This window comes from Lycorma delicatula, chromosome 11 (genome assembly GCF_047948215.1).
Source record: "Lycorma delicatula isolate Av1 chromosome 11, ASM4794821v1, whole genome shotgun sequence".
NCBI classification, from domain to species: domain Eukaryota; kingdom Metazoa; phylum Arthropoda; class Insecta; order Hemiptera; family Fulgoridae; genus Lycorma; species Lycorma delicatula.
In genome coordinates this window covers 6,879,870-6,893,689 of record NC_134465.1, presented here as the reverse complement: position 1 = coordinate 6,893,689, position 13,820 = coordinate 6,879,870, and the positions used below count along the sequence as shown (strand labels likewise).

Genomic DNA, 13,820 nt, shown 5'->3' with positions numbered 1-13,820 from the left:
TAATTGATTTAGTATTTTGTTTCATGTTTTAACATAACATGTCTATAAAGAGATTGACTAGTTTCTTCTTCTTCTTAATCCCACTGACTCCTCCTGCAGCACAGAGCCACCACTGTTCCTCTCCACCTAATCCTGTTGACCGCCTCCTGCTTTATCTCCTCCCAGGTTCTTCCTCTTTCTCTAAACTCCTCCAATTATTCCTCAACCTACCAACTCTTCTTCTGCCAGCAGGAGTCCACTCAAGGGCTTTCCTAGCCACCTCACTAGCCTCCTTCCAAAGAGTGTGGCTGTCCCACTGCCACTTCTTTTTTCAATTTGCACTTTTATGGGTTGTTGGTTAGACTGGTGCCACAACTCTTCATTTGTTAGGAAGACAGGCTACCTCACTCCCAATATTCTCCTCAAGCATTCATTGACACATACTTGAAAACTTCCTGTGATTATTCCTGCTCAGCTTCTAGGATTCACACCCGTACAACACACACTCTTGATATCTGAGTAATATAATTTTTAAAGAAATCAAGATTTCTTAGATATTCTAGTACATCATGATTTTACAGCACAATTTAATCTTATTCTTATGTGATCTTGTCTTATGTGTATTGTATTATTATTGTATGTATTATTGTACGTGTATTGTATTATGTCTCTATGTATGCTTCATGTAATATCTTTCTAGAAATACTACAAGTTTGTTCTAACTTTTCTTTTAAGAGAATAAAACTTTAGATTATTGTAACTGGATGAAAACAAATTGTTGGGTCTTATAAGGTATGTTGGCCAAAATATTAATTCAATATAACTAAGCGATATCTAACACAAAAGCACAATCAAACAGAAAATGAATTATATATAAATTCAAGTTTAATGTGTTTCTTCCCCCCTTGGAATTCATTATCAACAATTCTTTATCTCTTTAAGGATAATAATTGAAAATTTCAAATTCCCAAGCGTGCAAAAATGTAATAAAATACATAATGTTAATATTTAGGAATATATTCCTTTCAGACTTGAAAAAGTTAATATTCAAATTTAAAGCCTAATTTTCTTAAATGACTACTAAATTTCAGCTTTCTAGGTACTCAGATTGTCAGGTGATTTAGAGATGAGCGATTGTTTTCACATTTGTATGAATGGATATAATTAAGGCTGATAAACGTAACCATGAACACTGAAATAATGGTTGTATGGAAAGAGTCCATAAATCCCAAAATATCATCAAATAATTTATATTAATGTCATCTCTCAGCTCTTAGAGCGCTAAAAAAAGCACTCGGTTTTCTGATATGAAGCAAGATTTTTTCCAAACCTTCCTTAAGGATAACAAGCATTTTGGGGCAGGCTTACTAAGAAAGTGAGGAGTAAAAGTATGTCCCATTGTGTTCACAGAGCTGAAATAATGTTGCACTCCAATATGGCAGGACCACTGAATTTCTAATTATCTTTAGCCCCACAAATGAAATATTCATTATGTTCATTACAGGATCCGAGTGCAAAGTGAATATAATTACTTTCAGAGAAAATCACTCTTGACTTATACCTCTTGAAACTCTCACATGAGACATAACTGTAACAAAGACTGAGACAGATGTAAGCATTGCTGTTAAATAAATTAGGTATTCAATAACAAGTTGGAAAAGATAAACAAAAAAATAAAACGATAATTTCTAGTCTTTCAAAAAATAGAATTACTTTCTGAAAATTGTAACAGCTATATTATTTTCAATAAGCAATACAAATACATCCAAATATCAATTTTATTACTGCAAAACTACTCATGAGCAATAAAAAAAAAAAAAATAAACAGGTACAATATTTTATAATAGTCAATGAATCTTTAAAATTAGAAAGAATTGACTCTAAAAGATTCTAAATTGTATTGAAATATTAATGATTTGATGTTTTATTTCATTGAAATCGGTTAACTATTTTTTAAATAAAATTATTATTAAAAACAATAAAAATTTTATGAGATTAAATAAAAATAATAGTCATAAAAATACTTACACTGGCAACAAGTTTTGGATGTTCTTCGGCAACCTAAAAAAGATAAATCATTTTTATTAATAACATACAAAAAAAAAGGACAAGAAAATATATTTTAATTTAATATAACAAAATAATCTTTATTTTAATTACTATAAGAAATAAGATTAAGGGGAATTTTTTTTTGCTTCTTTTTTTAAAAAAATAGTCATTCACTTTCTATAATCATGAAAATATGTTTTTTGTAGATATTTCTGAATCTATTATACCAAACTCTTTGCTAGTGATGTTACATGTGGTGCAGTAACTTAAGTGATTAGGAAATCTGCTTAATATATGGTTGAATAGTGTATTTAATTTAGCATAGTAATTGTTTATTTAATTTATGATACATTTAGTACAGTTATAAAGTTCATACTATTCACATTATGCAACTTTTACATACAATATGTAAAACTTTAATATCCCAGTCAACATCAATGTATAATTTTAATCAAGTGATCTGCAAAAGTTGATTTATTTTTGTTTTGGACATACTGATCAAGTATGTTTTTCCAATTAAACACACATCCAGTCACTTAAACGCAGCAGCAGCTACTGCAGTATTTGCAATTTAAATCTGTTTACTCCTGGATGAAATGTTAAAAGAGAAAGAAAAAAAAATTAACATGCACGTTTCATTTTATTAATCTAGTTCTCTCTGCAAAAACTTATTTTTGAAAAAAATTGAATGTGTTCAAATTTATGAAGTCAGTCTGATAGATTCTATTTTTTCACAACATGCGTTTCTATAAGAAACGACTATTCTTTGATGCAACAGTACTATTTAATTTTAACAAATATGTTCTTAAACGTGATACATAACTTATTTTAACACTGAAAATAAGATGAATGAACTGATAGGTGAAAAAGTGTCAATTCAAGACCGGTTGACCTAGAGTCCACAGAGCAAACTTCTATGCTAACTTATTGGTTCACAGTACAATTAAACATTAGAGTAATAATGTTATGAAAAAACGAAAACCTAACATTTTTCCATTTAACATTAAAATAATGTTAATTAAGAAAAATAAATTTATTGTTTTTGAAACGCCTGGACATAAAATTAAATTAATAAAAAAGATAATACATGACACACAAAATTTGTTTAAAATATTTGAAATAAATAGTCCCAGCCCTGATATTCAATTATTTATCTAACCTCAACTATGTGGCAAATAAATCATGCTGATTATAATTCCTGTTATTTTAATACCTTTAATTGTAACCTATTTTAAAATTAAAAAGCTCAATCCAATATTTATTGAGAATACAAATTTAATAGATTTATATTATAGCAAAATCTTTTTACCTGAAGGAGTTTGGTTTTTGAAAGAAAAAACTATATATAAAGAAACCTGCAGTTATTAAAGAGTAAAACACTGGTGTATCTAAAGAGTTAAATCACTGGTGTATCTTACATGCTGTAAAAAAAGTTATATGCAAAAAGAATTAAACTAAAATGAACACTCGAATACAACTGCTTTTACCCAAATATCATTCATCTGGATCAAATCAGAATAGTTTAATACATTCAATTTACACCTTTAACTGACCTTCAAAACTATATTACTTTCATAATTTCTTCCAATTTTTAATTTTAACTTGAATCGGTAGGTATTATGAATGAATTACAGTGAAATGAATAAAACTCATTTTTAAAAAATGGAAAATATCAATTTTTTAAGTTTACGCATCAGTAAATGAAAAATCCTAGATTAAAACAACTAGGTAAGTACAAGGGTAAGTTGTTGTAGCCACTGAATTTACTCATTTTTCATACAAAGTGATGCGAGTGACTACGTTATCATCGATCTACTTAGTTGTAACATTTTAATTTGTTATTATGTACATACAAAAATTCAAATAATTTCTGCATTTTACACTTCACACATAACATGATCTTAATGGCTGTATGACATCTTTAGATTACCTGAAGTATTTCTTTTATTTCTCAAGGTACATATGGTCTATTCTGGATGATGAGATTATACTATACTGTATATTCTGATATCACTTAAAATGAATTACAGAATACAAATATACCTTATTATAGTTCAACTGTAGTAAATAAAAAAAAAATTATAACATGGTCATTTCTTAAAATTTTAATAACTTTTATATTTTGTATACTTCTGCAGCAAAACTAACTGCTGCAAAATTTAAATGTAAACCATCACAAAATAAATTTATCATTTTAATTCTATTTTAAAACCTATTTAACAAAAAAAATAAATAAATAAAAATAAAATCCTGAGTAATAAATGCAAGAATAAAAATATTTCATGGAATTTAATTACAGCAGTAATAAATTAACACTGTAAATATCTTATGCACCAAGTATGAACTGCATTGGACAAACTTCATTACAAAGTAATTTTTAATGTTTATCATAAAACTTTATTTTAAATCAGATTATCTGAAAAATCTTTTATTATTACAAATAAGACTAGGAACTAGACCTGTTATAACAGAATGTTTGACAGCCAAGTTGATCAACGAAATGGCTTTGATTAACCCATTCAAAAAAGAAAACACCATGGATGGCTTGTGACCATTTTATTCATAAGTATCACGTGTCTAAGAATAATTAATATTTTATTTATTAACTCTCATGCAATAAACTTAAACTGAAAATAGTTCTGTTATTTTATAATATGTTTGAGTAGTTATGGACAGTTGTTACATTACATACAAAATACATAACATTTATTTAATTTCACTAATCTCTATTTTATTTATCATAAATGAAGATGAATAACTCTGGTCATCAGTACTACAAATCATTATATACTGTTGCTGCTAAAATAGTACCTTAAAAATAAAATACTTACACAATCGGGATTAATGTCAATATAAAGAAAAATAACTGAGAATGTGATACTTATTTCCAAACACAATATTTATCATATGACCTGGATCAACAAGGTACTATTTCAAAAATACACAGATTGTGTACCCAGTTTTTATATTTCTTGCTTGAAATCTTCAGGATAGGTCTACCAATCAAAATTACAAAATGGGTTTAATAATAAGCTTCTTTTATATATTTTTTCACAAATGAATGAAAATTTGTGTGAATGCACTCTCATATACTGTTAATTTAATAGAATTTAAGAGAGTAAAAGCCGGATATGCTAATCACTCTTATAACTTACATACTCTTACAGCCTTTAATAATTTAGTATCAATGGGATGTGATCATAAAGTAGAATAACACAAATAATATATATAAACCATGAAAAACCAATTTGAGAAAAATAATACTTTTAAATCATTCGCAATGTTATATTAACAATATATCATACAATATTAAACTTATTCATAATAAAAATATCTTACCTGCTTGATGTGTGTTTTTAACTCTTCAGTTTTCTTATAATCACCCTGAAATAAAAATTAAAAAAAAATGATCAAGTACACATTGCAGCTTCAAAAGCCTGTTCTGTTCCCATGAAAATACTATTTATAGGAACCGTCATCGATTCCTAGGATAATCCACTCATTATCATTTACTTGCTTATATAATTCAATAAAATTGTTTGTGATGATACTATCAAAATATATTTCTGAATAAGTCTGTAAAAGTTAATGCTCCTGAGCACCCTTACCCTTCTGTTATCATATTATCCCTTCTGTGGTTCCTCAATAAAATTCTACCCTAAAAAACCTCACCTCTATTGATTCCAGCTACTAGCAGTGTTGGGAAGTGAAGAACAAAATTTCTGAACCCTACAATTATAATGGTATAGTCATCATATGGTAAAACTTGAGAACACTTATTATTTTCTGACTCTTTTAATTAAGTCATTCATATTGACTCCAATATGTTTAAAACTTATGCAATTTGAGTACACATCAGCTGACTTCAACATCGAGCAGTAAAAAAGAATAAATTCTATAATTACTTAAAAACAGATTAAAGCACATTAAACAGAAAAAGTAAATTTATTTACATATATAAAAAAAAATTACATTTAAATCGCTTGAATAATATCATAAAAATCAAATAAGGTTAATCATAATTATCTAATAAATTTTTTATTCCTAGATAATGAAAATTTGATCTCAATAATTTAAAAAACCCAAATTGAAACATTTTCTTACTCTCACTACATGTTAGTTTCTATAACCTGACCCAGTACGAGAAAACACCCAGCATAAGAAACACGAGTAAGACCAAGCACAAGGAGCTGTGAGTAGTAGTATTAAATTTAACAAATTGAAATAACTGAATTAAAATAAAGTAAAAAAAAAGTAACTACGTGGAAGGTTTAGCCAGGGTCAAAAATAATCTTCTTCTGTATTAGCAATATCAACAGCACTGTTTCTAGGAATACTGTCAAGGAGGTGCTGCCACTATATCTCCACAGAGTGTTAACTCTTTAAACTATAGTGTATTCATTAAATACATAAAACAAAGCTAATATTAACAAAGTGATGTATACAAACAGCACCTCCAAAAGATATAGATAGTCTTCATTCAGCGAGTGAGGACTAAGTGGGTGCTCTTCCAGACAGCTTCACTAGCCACCATATAAAATTAAAATGTAAAACAATTACATGTGGTTGCCAGATACTGTGCTTACTATTGGCGAATCTGATGCTAACTGGTAAATATCAGGGAAACTCAGCCCACCTACACACATGTTCCTCCCACCAAGCCTGCTAACTGCACAACTCACCCACCACAGAGGTCCCACAACTTGCAGTCGCCTATAAAAAAAGAGCCGAATGGCACAGTAAAAGCAATCCTTCACCAACAACCACCAGGAGCAGAAGAAGACGCCTCTTGGCTGGCCTAATATGGAATCTAGTGGTGGATTCCAGCATCCCTGCTGGAGCAGAAGCCTGGCTGACCTTGTACAAACCCACTAGTGCCGGAAGGCTTAGCAGTGAAGACGGAGCCAATCAAGCACCGCCTCTGCTGCATCGGTGGAAAACAACTGATGCCGACCCAACACTGCAGGGCTCTGGGGGTCACCATTAAAATGGACGCTGTAGTGGGGGACCCACCTTCTGCTGCGGGAAAACTTGGTCTAATTCCAACGGTCAAGTCGACTTCATCAGAGACCAGCTTCTGGATCCAACAGCCCTTTTCGGGCTACCACAAGGTTCTAAGGTGCTATATGCCATCAAAGCCATTTGGCAAGAGTGTATATCGTTCCTCCTCATAGTAGGAAACCTTGCTGCAAAATTTCATGAAATAAGATAAACATATTTTGCAGTAACTGTGTCACAAAAAGACAAATAGACGTAGTTCTTAAAGGTCAAGATTAAAGCAAGACCTTATTCGGTTTTATTCAACAAGTAACAGCGGAAAATGACTTTGTAATCAAAAAGGATGCTCTGCCAAACTTAATAGAAAAAGTAAAAACTAAGTTCCTGTTGCTTTCTTCAGTTAAATTTACTATTGCGTACACATGCTTAGATTTAAATGATATTCAGCCCTGTAAGTGACAGCTTCAATCTGTTTACCACAGAGATCTACTGTCATTGTTACTCTGTTACACTGTTTTTAATTATGCCAGATGCTTTACGAATACCCTTTTCCTTGTAATCACAAGAAAGAATGGAAGTGTGTAAAGCAAAAGATTAATTAACATTTTCTATAGGAACAATGTATTGTTTCCAAATGAGAAAGTTATTACATGTATTTGGTACTTTCCACCCAACAGAAAATTATTTTCTATAATAATATTATACAGAATAATTATAACATTTAATTTAAAACAAGAAAATCTAAAAAGTTTATTAATAGTTAAAATTATTATAATTAATGGCAAATAATAATTCAGTTAAATCAAAAAGTTTAAAATGAAAAATTATGTTTTAAGAAATAAAATTGAGGATAACAAACTATTATCATGTCTAATCTGATCAGTTAAAGAGCAAAACTGATAAACTTCATTTTTTTCAGCAAAAAAATGTTTTATCAAACCAAATAATATAAATACGATATAACTGGGCAATTCCTAACTAGTTTCATGCGATTATTCCAGGCCACTGTTTGTTAACTGAACTCTAATAAAATGTACTGTCATAATAAAATTAAAATTCAATTTTCTTTTATTTATTTAGGTAATTCCTTTGATTTGACATGCTTCGTAATGAAAAGTGATTAAAAAATTACAAGTTTAGGGACAATCTTCCATCTTATTACATGTCTCTCTGTTTTCATCTTAATTTAATATCTCAATACATAAATTAATTACAAATAACTACATAAATGACTTTAAAAATAATAAATATTTTTTGTTTTAAAATACTTTACTCACAACATAGCCGGTAGTTTTCTGTAAACAGAATAGATACAAAGAATTAGATATTATTAAAAATTATACATATATAATATAATATAAATATATATTATATATAAATGAAAATCCTACTTTACATAATGTATAAATAGCATTGTTACATTCTTGTTTGTGGAATGAAAACAAATACACTGAATTCTAATACAGCTTTAGTAGTACTACAGAAACATAGCAATGTTAATTTTACTTATAAGATAAGAAATACAATTCCATTACATGCTACCTCAATTCTACAGATTAATGGTATGACTAAACCCTAGGTACTATTTTTAAGTCCACCACCCACATCTGTGGGTGGTGGAAATCTGTCCATCCAATTTCTGTCCTTGAATGGTAGACAGAAACAGTATATTTTTGTTTCCCATGTAATAATTATTGTAGAAGGAACATATGGGAAGTTCTTAACCAAATCCAGAGATGGTGCTAGTATGACCAAATAATTATGATACTTGTAAAGTATGATCCTTTAGATGGCATGCTGCAAAATTTCAGACTTGTGAGTTTAGTTGCTTGTTTAATAGATCAATGTGCAAATAAGTACAGATAAACCAATCTTTAAATAAAATAGACAGCTGTATTAAATGATCACCCACTGAAGATACATGAGCTTGCTGACATCACAAACATCTCGATAGACCATGTTCACTATATTTATACAAAGTCCTGGGTATGAAAAAGCTTCCTGCTTAATGGTTGGTGGTTAATAGTCGATCAAAAAAAAATTGACTAAACACTTCTCAAAAAGATGTTTAGATTTATTTATTCTACTGAGTTTCTTTGATGTTTTACAACAGTAAAAAAAAATACAGATTCACAATTACATGCCAGAGACCAAACAGCAGGTGGGAACAGATGAAAATATGCCAAAGAAAGCAAAAATGGTTCATCTGCAGTTAAACTTCAGTCTTTTGATATTCTGATTGTGTTGTGCTCGTAGACAACCTGGAAAGGGGAAGGACCATCACCAGGGAGAATTATACTTCAATACTGGACTGATTGAAGCATGCTACTCAGGCTAAACATCCACATCTGGTCTTTCGCAATTATAATGAACCTGCACAGATGTCTCAGAATGTTGATGCAAAATGCCATGACCTACGCTTAAACTGCTTCTACATCAACCATATTTGGCTCCCATCGATTACTTCCTTTACCCAAACCTGAAGAACTGGCTTCCTGGATGATGATTTACTTCAAATGATGAGGACAAAGCTGAAACAATTACTTATTTTGCAGAGTTGGACACCCATTGCATTATGTTGAGGATAACAAAAAGTTGGAAAGTATTTGGCCAAAATGTATCGAATTGCATATTGAAAAAAACTTAAATTTTTGAAAAATTTAGTATTTTTTTTGTCAGGCTGAGAACCTTCCGAACAGCCTCGTTTATTACATACACAAAAATGCGTGTAATTAAATTGTTCTCAACTGTCTTCTTTTTACTAAGTGGGAAATTATGGTATTTTAAGATGTGATGTTAAAATTAAAATCCTGCTTAGTTATAAAGCCAATCCAGATTTCATACATGACCATTATACAAAAAATAGATAAAATGAAGTTCAAAAGTAGAAAATAAATTTACAAAAAGACAGATCCTTTTTTTTTAATTTACTAATGTGTATGTTGCAATCTATTTAACTAGTGACTAATAAGCAATCTCCCCTATGGCTCATTGAACAAAATAATATTATTACTTACATTGATCTTAGTTTAGGAAGATAATGAAGCAAATTTTTAGGTGTTTAGAGATAAGATATTGAATGAAAATGAAATCTGTACATTAAAATGAAAAAAAGCTTTTAAAAACTAATATAAAAAAAATGTTGATAATAAAATATCTGATTTTGAAATATTTTATACAAGAATGCAACGACAGAATTTTCTTTAATCTATGAAATAATAACCTTCAAAATTTAAAAGAAGAGCAAGTTTATTTAAAAAAGAAGTTTATGTATACAATAAAAATATAACAGATAAAAAAACTGATACTTACTGCAAAATGTTTGGCATATTCTTTTGTCTCTAAAACTTTATCCTGTAGAAGAATGAGAATAATAAAATTTAATTCATTAACAGAATCATAGTATGTAAGATATTATTTTTTTTTTAAACTATTATTAAGAATAAAGATTATAACATTTTTTAATTGTCATCTCGGCTAAAAAGATCGGCAACCACAATGGCTACTCACAAAATATCACTCTCACTCTCAAAATATCTGACCAGTACTGTATCCAAACTATTTTCAGGTTATGTATTACTACGACATTTACATTCTCTGACACAATATTTTGCGTCAAATTTTCAACTGCAGATCTATGTTATGACACTTAATTTCACTAAATATTACTTAGATTTGACTTTATTTTGTTTCACTATCGACAAAGAAACAATCTAGATCAACAATAAAAAAATCATGTATAGTTGCCACATAAACATATGTGAAAAGGAAGAAAAGAAAATAGATCACAGAAAATTATAAATTTATTCTTTGACACAACATTTAAAGCTATGACTGTAATTTGGATTTGATGTGAACAACATTTTAAAACCTGTATGTATGGGTTTACTGCCACATATTTTTTTTGTCAAAATTTTTAGAATGAATCCATCTGTCAAAATAAGCAAATGTGGGAACATTTTTGTTTAAATAACTAAGAATATTTACTTAAGAAATTAAGATTATTTTTTTAAAAATACTGTATTTTATAATCTATTAAACAATAAAGGCAAAATTATTATTTTTATTTTTAATTCAATTAATAATGTCCAGTTGCTTGTGTACAACTTGTCTTGCTAAAACAATGGAATTTAGTTATTGTGTAATTTAATGGTAGTAAAAAAAATTACCAAGAATTCAACTTTTTCAGTAGACGTCTGGGTAGTGAGAAGTTCCTTTAACTCTGATTTCTGCAAAAAAAATAAAAAAATAAATTTTAATTCCTCACAGACATCAACAAACAATAGATTAGATAAATTTATAAATATGCCCTGTATTTTTATGGTAATTTATAAATTAAGTTCAAGGTGAGGTAAAATGTTTAGGAATGGTACAAGAAATATACATGCATACAGAACAAGTTAACATTGTATTTTCCTGTAACAAAAAGGGGTACTATGAATAAAAAAAAGAATATTAATAAATAGTTTTTGTACCAGCAATTCTGTAAAATATAAATTTAATTTATATTTTGTGATTAAATCTATTTTATACAAATTTTTTATCATTCCTGAACTATTTTAGCACTATAAAATCTGTAGAGCTACTTGCTTCAAATTTTCAGTCATCTTTCTGTGCCCTCAATTAAAATGTTTTGAGGTTAGTTTTTTAAAAATATTTATACAATTTAGTTCAATTTCTCATAATAAAATTAAAAATTTTGAATTAGAAACAAATTTTTGCATTTAATTACATATTTCATTTACAAGTTAAAAGCGTTTCATTTTGTTAATTATTCAACATATGCAATTTATTTTATTTTCAGAATTATCAGTCTTATTATTCTAATTCTATGTTCTTAATATTTTTATTATCCAATTTTACCATTAAGTAGGTCTTTTACAGTAGAAGCTTATTAATTTGTATTACAAAATTATTGAAATTGTTAGCTTTGAAACATTTAATCTGAATTTCCCAATGAGATTATTGTTAGAATCATTAATTATGCCATAAAATTAGCATAAGATTGTAAGGGTCTTTTTATCCTTGAATTTCAGCTAAATCTTTAAATAACAGGTAAAGCTTTTACAGACTCACTTTCTAAGAAATTACTTCACGATCTGATTTATATAATCAGTATTTAATAAAAAAGAGTTTATAAGAAAAAACTGAGGCCTGTTGAGGATAAAGCTGCAATTCTGCTATAAAACAGAGAAAAAAAAATAGGTCAATGACGTATTTATAGAAATACATCATGCAATTAATAAACATTCATTATAGTTTTTTTTTTTTTGGAAGGCAAAACACACTTTTGCGTTATCATTGCTTAGTTCATAGCGACTACTGATTTAATGGCAGGGTATGTAGCTCATAAAAGTACCGGTAATCATAGTTTTAAAAAAGTAATAAACATAATAATAGAATTTGAAAAGTGTTTATTACTTACTACTTCTACGCTTTTGCCTTCATTTGATTTTCTGTTGCCAAATTTCTGATTAAAACAAAAAAAGATCATTAGATTCACTGATTACATAATATTATAGTATGTCTATAAATGCATGCAAGCAAACATACAAAAAAGAGAAAATTATTTTGTTTATAAATCCCCATCTTGGCTTCATCTAAACTACATGATTATTTGTTGTATTGCCACTGCAGTCGATCTTTTTTTTTTTTTATGCTTTTAGTCGAGTAACTGGAAGTAAGTGCAGCCAGTTGCAACACACTTACAGTAACAATGGCTGTGTTGGTTGACTCACCCGTACACATCAAACCCTTTAAAAAATCAAAAATACCCAAAAATGGTTTTAGGTTTATCTGAAGTTTGTTTGCAAGTCCAAATCTACTGAATATCTCATTTAGTATAGTTGGAAATGGGGAAAATTTGTAATCATTGTTCAACATTTTTTACCTTTTCCCCTCTTACAAAAAATCTAGAAAATAGTATTTTAGATATGCACATGAAGATTATACCCACCAAAAATTAAGTTAGTATCTTCATTTCTTAACAAGAAATTAAAAAAATTGTCAGATTTAAAAAAAAATTCAAGAATCCATTTTAACTCTTTCAAAAAATCTAGAAATTGGTTTGTAGATATTCACATGAAGATTAATCAAAAATCAAGTTGACATCTTCATTTGTCATAGAAAATTAAAAAAAAAAAATTAGAAAAAAAAAAACAGGTTCCAAAAAAAGTTCAAAAATCCATTTTAACCCTTTACTCGGAATTTTTAAAAATTTAGAAATTTGTTTTTAGATATTCACATGTAGATTACAGACAGGAAAAATCAAGTTTACCTTCATTTTTTACAAAGAAATTTAAAAAAATAATAAATTTTATTGTTCTCCATTTTAACTCAGAATTTCAAAAAAGCCTTTTTAGTGTGAACATGTACAGCAACACAAATTTTCATTAATTTATTGTTAATAGTTTTTGCTAGGCACTGATTATGAATCACTCACAAAATGTTGTTTTATATATTTAAATATTTTACAGAAATTAATCTTTTTAAGATTCATATTATTCCTCTGTACTGTTACTTAATACTTAAATTCTAATTAATAAATCACCTAGTACAGAATATCGATGTTATTTTGGAATGAAATTTAAGTTGAGACATGGTTTATTAAAATTTATTAAATGTATTATAAAATTTAATATGCAATTTATAGAAACAAATACTTGTTTTTGTTTGATTAGCGTTAATTTTTTTACTGGAATTAATCTTTTTAAGATTCGTATTATTACCCTGTACTGTTAAATTATACTTTAAATTCTATTAAATAGTGGTTTATTCAATAGTATTTAAATATA

At 28.2% G+C, this 13,820-nt stretch overlaps 1 protein-coding gene across 1 annotated transcript in view; it reads right to left on the bottom strand.

The window, feature by feature from the left end:
- Window positions 1–13,820, bottom strand: part of LOC142332163 (uncharacterized) — a 100,141-nt gene that overhangs the window by 25,702 nt on the left and 60,619 nt on the right. The window contains exons 23-28 of the mRNA XM_075378438.1: window positions 12,452–12,496; window positions 11,196–11,255; window positions 10,339–10,380; window positions 8,304–8,321; window positions 5,368–5,412; window positions 2,008–2,040 (exon numbers count right to left, since the gene is read on the bottom strand). Of these exons, the coding sequence (XP_075234553.1) occupies window positions 2,008–2,040; window positions 5,368–5,412; window positions 8,304–8,321; window positions 10,339–10,380; window positions 11,196–11,255; window positions 12,452–12,496 (243 nt within the window). The remainder of the gene's footprint in view (window positions 1–2,007; window positions 2,041–5,367; window positions 5,413–8,303; window positions 8,322–10,338; window positions 10,381–11,195; window positions 11,256–12,451; window positions 12,497–13,820) is intronic.